Here is an 18,450-nt window from a genome sequence, read left to right on the forward strand (position 1 = left end):
GTTACATCCCTTTTGCTTCCCGTATCTTCTGCTTCAGATCTCTTGTCCTTGTATCAGAGTAGCCTCCTAGCTGCTGCTGTTGTCCTCATCTCTCCCCACACCAGTATGTGCTACATATCACTGGCAGGTTTGTCCTTCCTAAAGGGAGTCTTATATGAATTCTTTCCTTCTCTGCAGCCTTCAGTGGTTCTACATGGGATGCAGAAGAAATTCCTTATTCTCTAATTTGGCATTCAAGATTCTCCACTATTTGGCCCCAACCTCCGTTAACCAAGTTCTCCCTTATCTTTTTTTTTTTTTTTTTTTTTTTTTGAGACAGAGTCTCGCTCTGTTGCCTGGGCTAGAGTGCCATGGCGTCAGCCTAGCTCACAGCAACCTCAAACTCCTGGGCTCAAGCAATCCTACTGTCTCAGCCTCCCGGGTAGCTGGGACTACAGGCATGAACCACCATGCCCAGCTAATTTTTTTTCTATGTATATTTTTAGTTGGCCGGCTAATTTCTTTCTATTTTTAGTAGAGACAGGGTCTCGATCTTGCTCAGGCTGGTCTTGAACTCTTGACCTCGAGCGATCCACCCGCCTCGGCCTCCCAGAATGCTAGGATTACAGGTGTGAGCCACTGCACCCGGCCTCTCCCTTATCTTTTAATATAAACTCTAAAATATCTAGCCAGACTGTTAAAAATTCCAGGTCACCCAGGTACACCTTGCTTTTCTTCCCACTTCTTTACTTTTTGTTCTTCTTTCAGGGCCCAAATAAAGTCCCACTTCCTTTTCAGGCCTTCCCTTATTCCCCTAAGTCACCTAGATGTTGATGTCTTCTTTTTCTGAATGTCAATAAACTCATAAAGCAATTATTTATTACTGCTAATTTAATATATACTTTCCTGTGCCTCTGTTTAACTGTTAATGTAATAAGAATGTACATATCAAATATGTACTTTTTGACATTCAGAGTCTCTTTGTTTTAGAAAGTTATTTAGTGTGTGTATGTGCTGGGCACCCTCCTAGGCACTTGGAAATAGTTTATGTAGATTGGTATCCCATGTGCTCATCATGGTACATGTTCTTTTTAAGTATGCCATACATTTTTTTTTTTTGATTAATAGATTTCTACATTTCAGGTCTATCACAGGCTCTGAACATTTTCAGATGACCTTAATTGAACTAACATAATAACATTATTTTTAAATGCTGTCACAAGGAATGTTGGACATAAGGAAAGCTGTTTAATAGTGATATTTTCAACACAACAATTGTGGGTTTTGCTGTTTTTAGATATGGCCGGAACGTACTTATTCAGTTTGAAGACTTTGGAAATCATAATGCATTCAGGTTCTTGAGAAAATATCGAGAAAAATATTGTACTTTTAATGATGATATTCAAGGTAAAACAAAAAGAAAACTTTAGATTTTTGATTCCTACTTTTTTAAACATTTTTATTATGCCCATTTTTTATTTGCAAAAATCTTTGTTTTTCTTATAGGGACTGCTGCAGTAGCTCTAGCAGGTCTTCTTGCAGCACAAAAAGTTACTAGTAAGCCTATCTCAGAACACAAAATCTTATTTCTTGGAGCAGGAGAGGTAAGTTCTTGTAAACTTCTAAAAACAAAAACCACCACTCTGCTTTAGAATTGGAAACTGGGACAGAATGTTGAAAAGACCATAATGAACTTCTAATTTTTTTGAGATAGAGGGTATGAATTCAAGACTTCTTTTGTAAAATAAACAATTTAAGTTTAGAGGGAATATCACAAAGAATCAACATTGTTTGATTTGTGAGGGAAGAATAAACCAAATATTGCTCATAACATATAATCTTCATATATAAAGTAATTAAAGCACTGTGTTATACTCTTTATTCTTAAAATTTATGTTTTGTTGCACAGGCTGCTCTTGGAATTGCAAATCTCATAGTTATGTCTATGGTAGAAAATGGCCTCTCAGAACAAGAGGCACAAGAGAAAATCTGGATGTTTGACAAGTATGGTTTATTAGTTAAGGTAAGGTATTTAAAATTTGGAGAAGCAAAAAGTATGTTATTGTTGTGATATTTTTAGTTGAGTTTTTAAAATATTATCATTTCTTGAAATCTTGCCTCTCACTGGGCTATCCAAATTGTACCAGTTGGGACCTTCCACTATATTTTCAACAGAGATCCTCTAGTCTCAAGACTTGCTTTGTATGTAAATCACAGTCTCTATGTTGGCAGCTGACTTACTCTTTGTTCTCTTGCTCTTAAGAGATCAAATAGCCATTGTACAAGTATGATTGTATTTGACACTTCTGTTAATAAAATTAGGTTTTTAATGGGAACTCAGAACTTCTTAATTAAATTACAGTATTATCAGTACATCTGATATTTGAGCAGAAATTCTTTAACCCTTTGGAAATCATAATGCCCTGTAGCAATCTAATAAAAATATATGGACCCTTTCCCCAGAAAAAAGCATGTACTCCTGAAACCAATTTATTGATAATAAAGAACTTCTCTTTCACAGGGCCTGCCTACCTTCTTTAACATTGATTACCATTTTTTATTATCTTAAGAATATCATATATCTTATACTGTGTAACACATTGAAATATAGGTAAATTGTTTTATAAATGAGCCTATCCAGTATACAATGCTATTGTATTTTGTATGTGCACATCATAATATAATGGTATACTGGTCACTTGGCATTTACGTCCATGGAGCAAGTGATCTCAATGTACTTTCCTCCAGTTTGGAAATCTTTTCTTCTTAATTAGTACCAGTATTCTATTAGTACAAAAAATAAAATGAAAAACTGAAGTGTGTTCATGAAAAATCTTGAGTGCTTAAACTACCTATAATTTAAAATAATAATGGTTTAAGATGTACCAGACATTGTAATAAGACTTTACATGTATTATCTCCTTTAATCCTCTCAAAAATCCTGTGAAGTTTTATAAATGAGAAAACTGAAGTTTAAAAGGTCAGGGAACTTTTCCAAGGTCATTAATTTATAAGTTATCGAGGTCGGATTCAAATCCAAGTAGCCTGGCTCTGAAGCCTGTGCTCTGAATTGTTAAACTGTGCTACCTTCCAAGGAGGCTGCAACTACTGTGCTTGCTAGTGTCCAAGATGCAAAGAAAGATAAAACATATTTTTAGAATGCTGTTGGGGGGATATATATTTTTTACTAGTACACAATTAGTTTGGTGCTTCCTTTTGCAATGTTGTTTTTCATCAAATGTGTTGTGATTCTTTATCATATTGGTAGGTCAGGTCTAAAATGAATAAATATAGTATTGGTAGCTACAGTGTGTTTCCTTAGCACAGGTGAGAATCTCTGTCATCAGAGTATATGCTTCTCTTAGAGTGTGCAGGTAGCTTGACCTATGGGCTTTAGGCTTCCAATGTCTCCTAGCGACCCTAAGTGCTTCCTCTTATTTTGAGACTGAGGGTCTCCTGTTGAACCCCCATATTAAGCTTTGGTAATCCTGGGGGCAGGCAGAAGAAGTCACTGTTTCAAGAACCAGGTCTGCTGAGGCTGTATTTCAGTCCTTTGATTAACTTCTTAGCCGACGGATGATGGTGTGCTTCTTTCCTGGCGTTTGCTAGTTCTTGTCTGGGATTATTCTGGAGTTCTGACAAAAAAAATGACTTTTGCAGGGGAAGTCTTCTCTTACCAAGATATGAATATGAGTTTCTCAGCCTGGTTGGTTTTTGCATTCAATATGTTTTTGTCTGCTTTAAATCTTTGAGAAATTCTTTACTGTTCTAGTCTGTCAGTGGTACCTCTTCTGGGTTTGTGGCACTACTAAGGATTTATTTTTTATTATTTTTGACCTGGGATTTGGGAAGGAAAGCATGTTTCTTCATTCAACCACCTTGAACCAGAATTCCCTATTCCTCTTGTTTCTGAACTCTTGATAGTACAAGTCCATGATGTCAGTGTGCAATTCTGAAATCCTAAAAGCCCTTAAAACCTAAAGTTTTTTTTTTTTTCCCTGAAATTCATTTGGTGGCAAATCTGATTGATCTAAACTTACCTGGTAGCAAAACTTGACCTGAACTAATGAGAGGCTATTTTGTAGTCTTAACCTTTTGTACTTGGTATGACTATTCTTAAGTTAGTTCAGTTATGGGGGTGCCTATCGGGAGGGGGAAACTCATAATATTTGATATATTGCCATATTACATTTCTAAAACATGAAAAATTCTTAACTCTAAAACTCGTCTAGCCCATGTAAAGGATTGTAGGTATTTGTGCCATATTGGATTTAGGAGGACTTCACAGAGTAAATGACTTTTTGAGAAGGACTAGAAAGTTTCTGGGTATAATAGGATTTGATTTTTGTTTTATATTTGAGTTTATGGACACTGTGGAGATAAAATTGGAAGATAGGGACTGAAGAGGAAGGTAAATGAAAATGAAAAGATATTTCTATTGTAGAAACAATTTGTAACTCATAATGATAACTCTTCACTTCATCTTCAATGTGTATGTACCAAAAAATACTGTATTTTATCTCAAAATTCAGGGGCGGAAAGCCAAAATAGATAATCATCAAGAACCATTTACTCACTCAGCCCCGGAGAGCATACCTGATACTTTTGAAGATGCAGTAAATATACTTAAGCCTTCAGCTATAATTGGTAAGTAAAGTTATTTTGATAAATAATTCTGTTCCTTAACTGTATGTTGCTAGTCATAACTACCATGTAGGATTACTAAAAATGAATTGACAGTTTTACTTAGCTTTTGGCATAGATGATGTTTTCTATGATAGTTTTTTGGTTACTGTACATGAAAGTTCAGTTACAGATGTTGCTTGTACTTTGAAGTGCTAGACACTAGCTAGGCAATTATCATGCTTTGCTTTTAGAGTTGGTATGACTGTTGGGCTCAAAACATGAAAAAAAAAAAAGAACAAGGTCATTTGCAGACTATACCACGAAAATCCTATGCAGAGTCCAAGACTCTCATTGGCAACAAAGCTGAAAACTTTCAGTGTGTTTTGACTCAGGCATTGCATAGCTGACATCACACTATGCCAACATGGCATTAAGTTCTCAGCTGAAAATGTAAAAGTCTTTAAAAGAGGTGCTACTTGATTTCCTGTATACCTGTAATATCTGAATCTATTAATTTTTTTTGTAATTTTATTTCATACAGGACTCTATTGAGTAAATAGTAAAACACACTCGCAAACAGTATGTTCCTATGATCAGGAAAAGGATGTCTGTATTAGCTGCTTCATTGGTTAGAACTCAATCAGAATTTTTAAGCACAATAAGGTCCTCTAGTTCATTTCTCTAAAAACTCGTGTGGAGAGTCAAGAAATAAAATGAAAAAAGTTTTTAATTTAAGTAATCTTCCTGGATGGACTATTTAAGTACTACTTAGCTGAGGCATCAGGTTGTCATCCCCAAACTCCAACCATGGCTTAAGTATTCTTCCTTCATGCTGTTCTTCCACTACACTGCATACTTCTATCATCGCACCTGTTACAGGTTTTCTGATTTCTTTTTATTTTGTTATTTTTCTCTCAACCACAAGCTGCCTGCATTGTACTCATTTTTATATTCTAATGGCCTAATACAGTGTCTGGGACATTGTAGGGGCTTAAGGAAAGGTCATTAAACTGAACTGTTTCAAGAAAGTAGATTGCTTTCATCAAGATGATCTTTTATCACCATCAAATTGGTTTCCCTGATCATCACCTAAGAGCACATTTAGGAATAACGTTAATCGGGTGTCGGGCAGATGTGGGGGGGAAGGGGATGGGTGTGTATGTACATAATGAGTGCGATGTGTGCCGTCTAGGGGATGGACATGCTTGAAGCTCTGATTTGAGGGGAGGCCAAGCGCAGTATACGTAACCTAAACTTTTGTACCCCCATAATATGCTGAAATAAAAAAAGAAAAAAAGAAAATTAAAAAAAAAAAAAAAAGATGATCTTTTATCCCTTCTGGATTCTTACTGTTTTATAAGGAGTACCACAGAGTTTAACAATTTAACATTTGGGACACAAACCTTATCTTTTTTAAAAAGTTTTTAATTATGGTGAAATACATATAACAAAATTTTCCATCTTAATAATTTTTAAGCATATAGTTCAGAAGCATTAAGTGCATTCACATTGTTGTGCAACCAATCTCTAGACCTCTCTTCATTTTGTTAAACTGAAATTCTATACCCATTAAACAATTCCACGTTCCTGCAGCCCCTAACAACTATCATTCTACTTTCTGTCTTCATGAATTTGACTATTCAAGGTACCTCATATAAGTGGAATCCCATGATTTATCTCCTTGTGACTGGCTTATTTTACTTAGCATAGCGTCCTCAAGATTATTCATGTTGGGCCGGGCGCAGCGGCTCACGCCTGTAATTCTAGCACTCTGGGAGGCCGAGGCAGGTGGATCGCTCGAGGTCAGGAGTTCGAGACCAGCCTGAGCAAGATCGAGACCCCGTCTCTACTAAAAATAGAAAGAAATTATCTGGTCAACTAAAAATATGTATAGAAAAAATTAGCCGGGCATGGTGGCGCATGCCTATAGTCCCAGCTACTCGGGAGGCTGAGGCAGGAGGATCGCTTGAGCCCAGGAATTTGAGGTTGCTGTGAGCTAGGCTGAGGCCACGGCACTCACTCTAGCCCAGGCAAGAGCGAGACTTTGTCTCAAAAAAAAAAAAAAAAAAAAAGATTATTCATGTTGTAGCAAGTTTTGTCTCTTGAGAGAGTGATGGAGATAGTTTTTTGGTTTTTTTAATTTTCCATAATTTGCTATGTGTGTAGTACATAATAAGTATTTAAGTGAAAACTTTCAGCATTTTATTGTTTTCTTTTCGGATTTGAGACTGTGTTCTCATAGATTTTGCATTGCTGAAATAGTGCTGTCTTTGTAATGAACCTGTGCTTTTGTTATGGTAAACCTGTTGTAGAAATGCTATTGATAAAAATTGCTTTTATACCTGTCATGAAATTGCCTTTTCCCCCTTTATTACAGGAGTTGCAGGAGCTGGCCGCCTTTTCACTCCTGGTGTAATCAAAGCCATGGCCTCTATCAATGAAAGGCCAGTAATATTTGCATTAAGTAATCCTACAGCACAGGCTGAGTGCACAGCTGAAGAAGCATATACACTTACAGAGGTATTAATAATAATTATATGAATTGATATGTGTATTATTTCTGCTTCATTAGCTTATTAGTTATACATTTGCACAGTTCTTTTAGTGGTTTCCCTAGAGATTACATCATGTGTCCATGGGTCTCAAAATCTGTTATAAATTATTGTATCAATTCCGGAAAGCAGTTACCTTATAAATCCATTTTAATGTCCTCACTCTGTTTACACTAATGTTGTGCATTTCGACTTTCTATATATTTTAAGCCCAAAAGACATTATTGTTATTTTATATAAAAATTATTCATTTAGATTTATGTACATTTTAATTTTTTCTGTCACTATTCCTTCCTGTATGCCTGTGCTTCTACCTAGGATCTTTTTCCTTCTACCAAAAGAACACCTTTTCTCAACTGTAGATCTAATGAATTCTCTTGATAATTTCTTTATTTTGCCTTCATGTTGAAGGATATTTTCACTCTGTATAGAAGTAATACTTGGTAAATACGTGAGCACTTTAAAGATATCATTTTATTATTTTCTGACTTCTGTTTTCCTTTTGCTAGGTGTAATTTTCTTTGTATTTATTCTACCTGGGGATTATAGTGCTCCTGAATCTGTGGTTTAATGTCTGGTTTTGTTTTAATGTTCTGGAAACATATTAGCCAGTATCTCTTCTTTGGCCACATTCTCTCCTCCTATGGGGATTCCAATTACAGCGTCAGATTTTTTCACCATTTCTAATGTATCTCTTACACTACTTTCTATATATACTATCATTTTTGCCCTTTCAGTCTGTTGATTTTTTTTTTTTTTTGGACCTGTCCTCCACTTCGCAGTTACTCTTTTAGCTGTGCTAACCTGTTGTTTTTTAGTTATTGTATATTTTTCATTTGTAAAATTTCTGTTTGATTCTAATTATAATAATTTAGTGACAGACTTAAAATCATGTATTATAGAAATAGGCAATTTACAAATACTGCTTTCTTCTGCTCACATTTAATGAGATAATTCTTTTTACTCTCTTCAAATGCATCTTCACTGTCAATGTTTATCTTTACTGGAACCATTTTTTTTGAGTCATCTGACAGCTGTGTGGAACAAATTTTTATTTACATCCAAATTGTTTGAGATTCAGTGCTTTTGGATTCTTTGAAAATGCCACTGGGTTATATGCCAATTTAAAATACCTGCTTATAATACCATTAGGACAGCTCAGTTTTTTCCTACCTTCTGTAGAAAGTACATAATCACTTTCTGTGTTGTTTTTGTAACTAATCTTTAAGTGGCTCGCGGAAGTGATTTTTGAAGGCTTGTTTACAATGATATCTAACAGTTTTAATTGTTAGGTTATGCCCTTGAGAATGATTAATAAATCTATGATAAAATTTTTGTTTCTACTCCTTTAAAAAAAGTTACTATGGAAAATTTCAAACGTACAGAAAAGAGCGAATGGTATAATCAACTCCAATGTACTAATACCTAGCTTCAAAAATAAATCAACTTATTGCTAATCTTGCTTCTTCTGCATCTCACATACCACAGATCATTTTGAAGGAGATCTCAGATATCATATCATTTTATTATAAATATTATGGTACATCTTTCAAAAGTTAAGGATTCTTTTAAAAATAAAATCACAGTACTATTATACCTCATAATTTAAACAAGAATTTCTAAATATTTCTTTAATCCTTTTGTATAAGCTTGCAGTTCTCTGCTGAAATATTCTATCTAATCATTTAATTTCTTGAATATATGAATTATAATTAAGGTTTCTGGTAATAACAAATATCTCACTCTCTGTGAATCATTTTTATTATTTGTCTTTTTCTCCCTCTTGGTTATCAGTTCTTTTTGTAAGCCTAGTTTGTGCTTTGTTTTTGTTTTGTTTATTGAGTGATAGTGTAGATCAAGAATTGTAGCAGGCCGGGCGCGGTGGCTCACGCCTGTAATCCTAGCACTCTGGGAGGCCGAGGCGGGTGGATAGCTTGAGGTCAGGAGTTCGAGACCAGCCTGAGCAAGGGCGAGACCTGGTCTCTACTAAAAATAGAAAGAAATTATCTGGACAACTAAAATATATATAGAAAAAATTAGCCAGGCATGGTGGCACATGCCTGTAGTCCCAGCTACTCGGGAGGCTGAGGCAGTAGGATCGCTTAAGCCCAGGAGTTTGAGGTTGCTGTGAGCTAGGCTGACGCCATGGCACTCACTCTAGCCCGGGCAACAAAGCGAGACTCTGTCTCAAAAAAAAAAAAAAAAATCTGGATTCAGCTTCAACTGCTACAATTTTGGTGTGTGACTTTGTACTTGAAAGTATATTGAAGTCTTGGTTTTCTGATTTTTTTTTTTTTAAATCAGTGAAATGGAGATGATGATAGCCTCATGAGGTTTTCATGAGGACTGAACTCGCTGAATTCACATATAAAGCATCTGGTACAGAGCCAAAAACAGCAGATGTACAGTGAGTGGTAGCAGTTTAAATTTGATGTTCCTCCTTCATTCAGAGGTGTTGACATCAGTCTTTATTATTTGGGATGGTATTTATTGGTCATCTACATTTTAAATTTTTTAAAGGAAATGGAAGTGTCATGTTTTTAAAAATTAATTTTTCAACTTTATTTATTTATTTATTGAATATACACTATGAGTAAAAATGAACCTCATTTTTATAAAAGGATTATAATGAAAGGGTTATATCAGCAATCCCCATCCTTTTTAGTACCAGGGACTAGTTTCATGAAAGACAGATTTTCCACGGGTGGGGGTGGGGCACAGGTATGGTTTGGGGATGATTCAAGTACATTGTATTTTATTGTACACTTTATTTCTATTATTATTACATTCTTACTTGCCACTTATGGATAGGGTTTTGATATGAGTCTGCAAGCAATTATTATGGTCTCTGTGCAGTCAAACCTCTCTGCTAATGATAATCACATGACCACCTCAGCTCCACTTAAGATCATCAGGCATTAGATTCTCATAAAGAGCATGCAGCGTAGATCCCTCACCTGTGCAGTTTACCGTAGGGTTCCTGCTCTTGTGAGAATCTAATGCTGCAGCTGATCTGACAGGAGGCGGAGCTTAGGAGATGATGCAAGTGATGGGGAGCGGCTATAAATACAGATGCAGCTTTGCTTGCTCCCCACCGCTTACCTCCTGCTGTGTGGCCTGGTTCCTAACGGAGCCATGGACCAGAGTGGTACTACCCTGTGGCCCAGGGATTGAGGACCGCAGGGTTATATAATATAGTAAATTATGCCTTGTTTCCAAGTAATGTATTGGTCTGCTTTACTACAGGGTTTAGTTTGGTATGAATTTACCTCACTCTTCTAATCCATATAAAGTAAAAAAAAATGAAGTTATTTCATTTTATTAACAGGGAAGGTGTTTGTTTGCCAGTGGCAGTCCATTTGGGCCAGTAAAACTCAGCGATGGGCGAGTCTTTGTACCAGGTCAAGGAAACAATGCATATATATTTCCAGGTAATGTATTATTTATGTTGTAATAGTTAATTAAATAAAAATACTTTCAGGAATTCTTTGGAATTTAAGATTGAAAAACTGAGCAACAATACTTACAGAATTTTTGTATGAATGTACAGAGAAAGTCAAGAAATTCAGCAAATCCAGCTTGCTTTATTTTCTCTGAAAATTTATTCATATTGTTAATTAACCTTGTTTTCCTTATAGAAATGATATAGTACATGGTTCATGTAGAGGAACAGAATGGTATAAAATTATTTAACGCTCTGTATTTCCCCTTGTTACCTCATCACAGTTCTCAGATGTAACCACTGTCCCAGTGGTGGTCTTTGAGTTTTTCTGGTGGTTACCATCATAGCTGATACACTTATCTCCCTTTACTAATTCTTCCAACTCAACTGTATGTATGAATGTCTCACTATGAAATATAAGTAATAGTGCACAGTATCTTCTAATACCTTGCTTCCTCTCTCTACTGCTCAGTTAGTCTTACTACTTTTAGTTTTTCTCAGTAGTTACCTTTATCTTTATATAGCATACTTAAAGAACTTTTTCTTAGGAACTTAAAAGTTTTTATTAGCTTGTCACAGTGAAAAGTAAAAAAAATCTGATGTTTAGCTTTCTTATTTTTTACTCCATCTCAATTTTGGTCATTAATATTTCTACATTTTAGAGAGGTTTTTAAAATTCACATTGTATTCTTCTGTCTTCTGTGTTTTGTCTACAGATTGATTCTGAATATTCAAAACCATGTTTATGTAAATGTTATTCATGATCTAAACAAGAGTGTGATTTGATAAATATACTAGAATATGCAGTTTTATATCACTGAATTTTTGGCACTCAAAACCTTTCAAGTAATCAAGTGTAATGAATGAATCCTCCTTTAATTTCTTGCCACTGTTCTTCATTTCTTCTTACTCTGCAGCAAACTGTTGCTTGTATCCCATGTTATTCTCTCTCCTACCCATATGTGCTATTCTGTTCCTTCTCTGACTCATGTTTCTAGAATACATCTTTGAGAAAGTTTCTTTTCTGAAATGCGGAATGAAAACTTCCTGAGTTTTTACATATCTGAAAATGTCTTTATTTTGCTCTCACTTGATAGTTTGGCAAGGTAGAGATTTGTAGAGTGAAAGTCATTTTCCTCAGAACTTTGAAAACATTCTTCCATTCACACCTAGTGGCCAGAGTTGCTGATGAGAAATCTGATGGCAGAGAGATTATCATTCCTTTATACATTAACTAGCTTTTTCTCTCTCAAAATCTTTAAAATTTAAAATTTTCTCTTTAGATTTCTAAAGGTTACTGGGATTTTTGTTTCAAGTCTTTTTTTTTCTTTTTATTATGGACAATAATATATATTTCACACATATACAGAACTAGAGAAAATAATTGAATTCAGTCCTATGTTTCAGTCTCTCACTTTTCAGCAATTATCACCATGTAGCCAGTCTTATTTAATCTATAGTCCCTCCCACCTATGCCACCTTCACTGAGTTATTTTAAAGCAAATGAGAGACATTATATAATTTCATTCACAACTGCTTCAGTATGTATCTCTAAAAAATTAAAAAGTATTCTTATTTCTAACCCAAGTGCCCATCAATACATGAGTGAATGAATAAAATGTGGTATATGTGTACCACAGAGTACTACTCAGCTACAAAAAGCAATGGTGATCTACCACCTCTTGTATTATGCTGGATATAGCTGGAGCCCATTCTACTAAATGAAGTATCACAAGAATGGAAAAACAAGCACCACATGTACTCACCATCAAATTGGTATTAATTGATCAACACTTATGTGCACATATGGTAGTAACATTCACTGGGTGTCAGGCAGGTAGAGTGGAGAGGAGGGGATGAGTATATTCAGAGCTAATGGGTGTGGTGTGCACCATCTGGGGGATGGACATGCTTGAAGCTCTGACTCGGATGGGGCAAAGGCATTATATGTAACCTAAACATTTGTACCCCTGTAATATGCTGAAATTTTAAAAAAAGTATTCTTATTTTCAAAAATATAACCATAATACTGGTAGCATACCAAAGGAAATTAAGTTAAATGCTTAATATCATTTGTCATCAATTCAATCAGTTCAACAACTTATTTTTTTATTCCCAGTACCTTTTTCTTGTTCTAGAACTGCTTTTTTAAATAGCTGCTTTTTAAAAAGGGGACAGCAGTATTCTTTCAACTATCTCTGGAGAATTATTAGGATTCTTTTATTTTTATTTTTTTTTTTTTTGAGACAGAGTGTCACTTTGTTGCCCGGGCTAGAGTGAGTGCCGTGGCATCAGCCTAGCTCACAGCAACCTCAGACTCCTGGGCTTAAGCGATCCTACTGCCTCAGCCTCCCGAGTAGCTGGGACTACAGGCATGAGCCACCATGCCCGGCTAATTTTTTTGTATATATATTTTTAGTTGGCCAGATAATTTCTTTCTATTTTTTAGTAGAGACGGGGGTCTCACTCTTGCTCAGGCTGGTCTCGAACTCCTGACCTCGAGCGATCCACCCGCCTCGGCCTCCCAGAGCTAGGATTACAGGCGTGAGCCACCGCGCCCGGCCTGGATTCTTTTAAATATTTCTTTCTTTGTGCTGTTTTTTTCCATGCATTTCGGGTGATCCCCAATTGTGCATTTATTCTAAGGAAAGACTTTGTTGAGTAAAATAGGGATTTGGTATGAGTTTCCTTTGTACTTGTGTCTTTCTTCTTCTTGTGGGCCTTTCCCTGAAGAGCTGGCAGCAGGCTCCAATTAAGATATGACAAGTAGACTGATAGCTTACATAGGCTGGCATCAGGCAAGCATGTGATAACTGTTGTCAAAGAAAGTATTATTTAGACCTGCAAAGTATCCTAGTGCTTTTGTATATTAGCTTTCCTCCTTTTTCCCTAACGAAGTTGTGGTTGTTTCTTGAGACCTAGCATCTATAATACAAACAGTCCCATCATTGATAAATCTCTTTCTAGAACTTGATAATGTTCAAAATCAATCTGTTCTATTCAGTAATATTTTTATGACATAAAGGCATGAGGGCATGAAAAGGAATACTTTTCTGCTGATTTTAACAAAGCCATTTTTTATATCATGTATTTTTATATAATATATTAAGGAATTTGGAAGTTGATTACTTTTATACAGTACTTTAGTGTCCTAACTTTATTAATAACAGTTATGAGCACTATAAATATAGACATAAAAATGACCTGGTAGTAGAGGTAAAAATGAGTGTTGCCTGGGCGCGGTGGCTCATGCCTATAATCTTACCACTTTGGGAGGCTGAAGTGGGAGGATAGCTTGAGCCCAGGATTTAGGTAATGAACTCAACTCAGAAGCAAAGAGAGCCCCCATGATGATAAAGGGATTTTCCAGGATGACAGCTCCACACCTGGAAGGGAGAACAACCACATCAGAGCTTCAGCAGAGATTTGTTCTAGAGGATGAAATTAGAGACTACATAAAGTAGCTAAAATAGAAGAAGATTTAAGCAGTTGAATGAGAGTTTCAGGGTAAAATGATATTAAATCATGAAAAATCAAAGAAAAGAAAAAAGAATAATAATCAGGAAAAACAAAGTTATGCAGAAGAGTAAAAGTAAGTCATGCTATAATGTTAATGCATGACTTGGCTGTGAGTAACATTTATGAAGTCATAATAATATAAACATTGAATATTGATTGAACCAAAATTATGCTCTAACTATATTGGGAAGAAAGGAGAAGGCTGGAAATACAAAAGAGAGCTAAATACTTATTTCCCACAGGAAGGAGTCTCAGTGATCTCTAAAACTCAGAAATCACAAAAAATATAAGCAAGTTACCTAAGAGTGAGAGTGATAAATATTAAGATAATCAGCCAAAAGAATTGAAAGTAGTTGCCTCTGTAGAGCAAGAATTGGAGGGTTAGGGGTGGGCTGGGAACTGGCGTTTTTTGTAACAAGAGTTGATAAATTGTATGCCTTTGTCATTTTGATAAATGTAAAAACTAAATTGAGAAAAGCCATTTGATATTTCTAAAACTATTTAGCAAATAAGAATTATAACAAAGATCATTTTATTTGATTTTCTGTTTTCTCTTGGCTGCTTTCTGCTTTGGGAGAAGCTGTTTGGGATGGGGGAGGGGTTGCCATTTATTTGCTTGCATTAGGAATTTGACTCCTTTCATAATTTGAAAAGTGACCTTACTAAATAAACTACTTAAAATGTATTCTAGGTGTGGCTTTAGCTGTTATTCTCTGTATGACCCGGCACATTAGTGACAGCGTTTTCCTAGAAGCTGCAAAGGTAAATATTTTAAATGTTGTTTATGTTATAAAGGATGAATTTTAAAGATGAATGGATCTTAAAAGCAGGCAGAAAGCCAGGTGTGGTAGTTGTGTACCCGTAGTCTCAGCTACTTGGGAGGCTGAGGCAGGAGAATCTCTTGAGTTCAGCCTGGGCCACATAGTGAGTTGCTGTCTCTTTACAAAAAAATAAAAAGAGAAAGAGAGAGACAGTGTGTTAAATCTACCTTATTAAAGAAAAGGAAGTTATCTATAATTACTTTATGATTTACCTATCTACTTTTGCATAAATTAATTTTTTAATCATGACTTTTCAATATTTGTAAACTATGAATCCTTTCATATTAAAACACTTAGATTGTACTTACATTTTATATATATATATATATATATATGAACATATTATGATAACATAGATAAAATATAACTCCTTGTGTATTTTTAATGGACAAGTACTGGTATTATTTGGAGAGCTGGCCAGTTTGAGTTCACAATATGAGATCTGAAGAATTCACATTAATATAAATATTAATGTCTATTTTCATAGTAGCTGTTGTAATTATGCCAAGCCCTGTATGTATAAAGTAGAATATATCAATAACTCTTTAAATCTGGTTATTTCTTTATTGTTTACTGGTGAACAGTTTAAATTTCTGCTGTGGTTTAAGTATATTTCTGTGAGAAAGGAGAATTATATTACCTGTATCATTCTGTTCCCCAGTGCTTTTTCCATTTTACTAGGTCTTTATTCTGTTATTTAAACAAACAAAAGCAAAATGCTGTTTTTCTCTTCAGGCACTGACAAGCCAATTGACGGAGAAAGAGCTAGCTCAAGGGAGACTTTACCCACCGCTTGCTAATATTCAGGAAGTGTCTACTAACATTGCTGTTAAAGTAAGTAATCCATACCTCTTCACATAAGTTTTAATGACATTTTGTTATACTAGGAACACAAGTTCACTAGATACATTTGAAACATTTAGAAGGATTCAAAGAAGAAATTTTAGGTCACCCATATTCTTACTACCAGAATGTAACACACATTATTATTTTGGGTTTGTGCCTTCTAGTCTTATTTTTTTATATTAATAAATATATAGGTAGATATACATGCATATAGTCACTTGTGCCTGGTTTTATAATTGGTTTCTCACTGCACTTTTTCCATTTAATATACTGTAAGCCTTTTCCTTGTAAGTCAAGAATTATTGTCATGTGTGATCATTAATGTTGCATGGTGTTCTCTTTGTTACTATATCATAGTTTCATAATTTCTCTGTTTTGGGGCATTTAAATTTTTAGTTTCCTATTGTCAGAAATAATGCTGTAGTAAACATCCTCATAGATAAGTCTTTATGTGCATTTGTGATGATTTTTCTTTGAGATAAATTCTAATCATAAGAACAAAAGGTTTTAAGATGCTTAAGGCATCTGATACATATTGCCAAGTATCTCCTGAGAAAAAAAAGTACTGATTTACATGCAGCAATTAGATATGAGTGTATCTTTTCTCACACTTTTGCCAATACATAGAATTATTTTTTAATCTTGCATATTTAATAGGTGAAAATTGCATCTCATTTTTATTTAAAGCACTTATTTTACTAGTGAGATTGAAGAATTGTTTTGTGTTTATTCAGCAATTGTATTTCTTCTGTGAACTCCCTGTTTCATGACCTTTGCTCATTTTTATATTGAGATATTTGTCCCTCCACTTTCTAGTATTGATTTGTAAGGGCTCTTTATATATTAAATATAGTGATCCTCTTGTTGATATGTTGCAGATATTTTCCCATTTGTCGTTTGTTTTAACTTTACGAAATTGTTTGACATGCCATTTTTTAAAAAAGTTTTTTACAGAATTATCTGTTTTCTTTATTTTGTGGATTCATTCCTCAGCTTTTATGACTATTAGTGCCTTCTCTCACCCCAAAATCATAAATATCTACCTAGATTTTTTAATATAAAACTTTTTAATCCTTCTGAGATTTATTTTAAGGTATGATGTGAGATAGGGAACATTTTTAACCAGTTGCCTCAGCAACATTTATTGACTAATGATCTGTTGTTTCCAGTTGATTGGGAATTGAATCTTTTCCTGGCATGTCTGTTCCCTACCATTTTTGTTTACTGTTTGGCACTGTTTTAATTATCATAGTGTATATAACGTATATTAACATTCGGTACTGGCTGGGTACAGTAACTCAATGTCTGTAATCCTAGCACTCTGGGAGGCCAGGGTTGGGGAGGATCCCTTGAACTCAGGAGTTTGAGACCAGCCTGAGCAAGAGTGAGACCCCATCTCTACCAAAAATAGAAAATATTAGCTGGGTGTGGTGGTGTAGTCCCAGCTACCCAGGAGGCTGAGGCAAGAGAATCACTTGAGCCCAGGAGTTTGAGGTTGCAGTGAGCTATCATGATACCACTGCACTCTACCCAGGGGCAGAGGGAGACTCTGTCTCAAAAAAAAAAAAAGTGGTACTTTATATTTCCAATCATTATGCTTTTTCAGTATTTTCTTGCCTGTTCTGAACTGTATATTCTTTGGGAAATTTTTTTGTATGAGTTTTTTAAATTCAGAACTCAAAAAAAATCCTGCAACTTTGTATGACATTGTTACATTTATAAATTAGGTTGGTGAAATTAAGTCTTTCAATGTTGAGTCTTCCTCAATCAATATCTCTCTCCACTTAAGGTCTTTTTAAAAAGTCTTTCAGTATAATTTTGTTGTTTTCTTCATCTGAATGTGACATTTTTACTTCTTTTCCTAAATATTTTAAAAATTTTATTAATCTATGAAAGGTTTTTTCCCATATATTTTTCTCACTGATCATTTCTAATATCTAGAAAAGGTATTAATTTTATGAGTTTACTTGATAACCAGTTTCTTTATGAACAGTCTTAATTCTTTTCAGAGTTTCTCAGTTCTTTTGGAATTGAGTCATCCCGCAAATAATTTTTTTCTTTTTTAAATATATATAGCTCTTTTTTCTCTATCTTACTATAAATTAGCTGGAACTGCAGAACAGTTTTAAGCAATTAGGTTGATAAAGGCAGTATCCTTTTTTTTTTTTTTTAAATATAGAGCTGAGGTCTCATTATGTTGCCCAGGGTGGTCTTAAACTCCTGGGCTCAAGCAATCTTCCTGCTTTGGTCTTCCAAGGAGCTGGAACTACAGGTGTGTGCCACCATGCCCAGCTAACAACCTTGTATTTTAATATTAAATGGGATGCTAGCTTTTGATTAAAATAAGAATTTTCTATCTTTTTTAAAGAAGTGGGCTTCTATTCCTAGTTTACTAAGATTTTCTTAAACATCAGGATTAGATGTGGAATTTATCAACCGTATATTCAGTTTGTATACAGATGATCATAAGATTTTACCCTTTTGACTATTTTATTGTTGCATTGTTTTGATGCTCATAACCTAACCAAAGATTGGAAATTGGGAAAGGATGATGTGTTTAAGGAACAGACACCAGTCCAGTTGAGCTGGAGTCTTAGGTATAGGTAGGAAAATGGCCTAAGAGAAAATCTGAAAGTTATATTAAAGCCAGCTCGTAGAAATATAC

At 34.8% G+C, this 18,450-nt stretch overlaps 1 protein-coding gene across 2 annotated transcripts in view; it reads left to right on the plus strand.

Annotated features, from left to right (window-relative positions):
• Positions 1-18,450, plus strand: part of ME2 (malic enzyme 2) — a 51,989-nt gene that overhangs the window by 30,126 nt on the left and 3,413 nt on the right. For both annotated transcript variants that reach the window (XM_045528054.1, XM_045528055.1), the window contains 8 exons: positions 1,277-1,386; positions 1,486-1,583; positions 1,889-2,002; positions 4,512-4,626; positions 6,983-7,125; positions 10,486-10,588; positions 14,810-14,880; positions 15,675-15,773. In XM_045528054.1, the coding sequence (XP_045384010.1) occupies positions 1,277-1,386; positions 1,486-1,583; positions 1,889-2,002; positions 4,512-4,626; positions 6,983-7,125; positions 10,486-10,588; positions 14,810-14,880; positions 15,675-15,773 (853 nt within the window). The remainder of the gene's footprint in view (positions 1-1,276; positions 1,387-1,485; positions 1,584-1,888; positions 2,003-4,511; positions 4,627-6,982; positions 7,126-10,485; positions 10,589-14,809; positions 14,881-15,674; positions 15,774-18,450) is intronic.

Source organism: Lemur catta, chromosome 16, assembly GCF_020740605.2.
Source record: "Lemur catta isolate mLemCat1 chromosome 16, mLemCat1.pri, whole genome shotgun sequence".
Lineage (NCBI taxonomy): Eukaryota > Metazoa > Chordata > Mammalia > Primates > Lemuridae > Lemur > Lemur catta.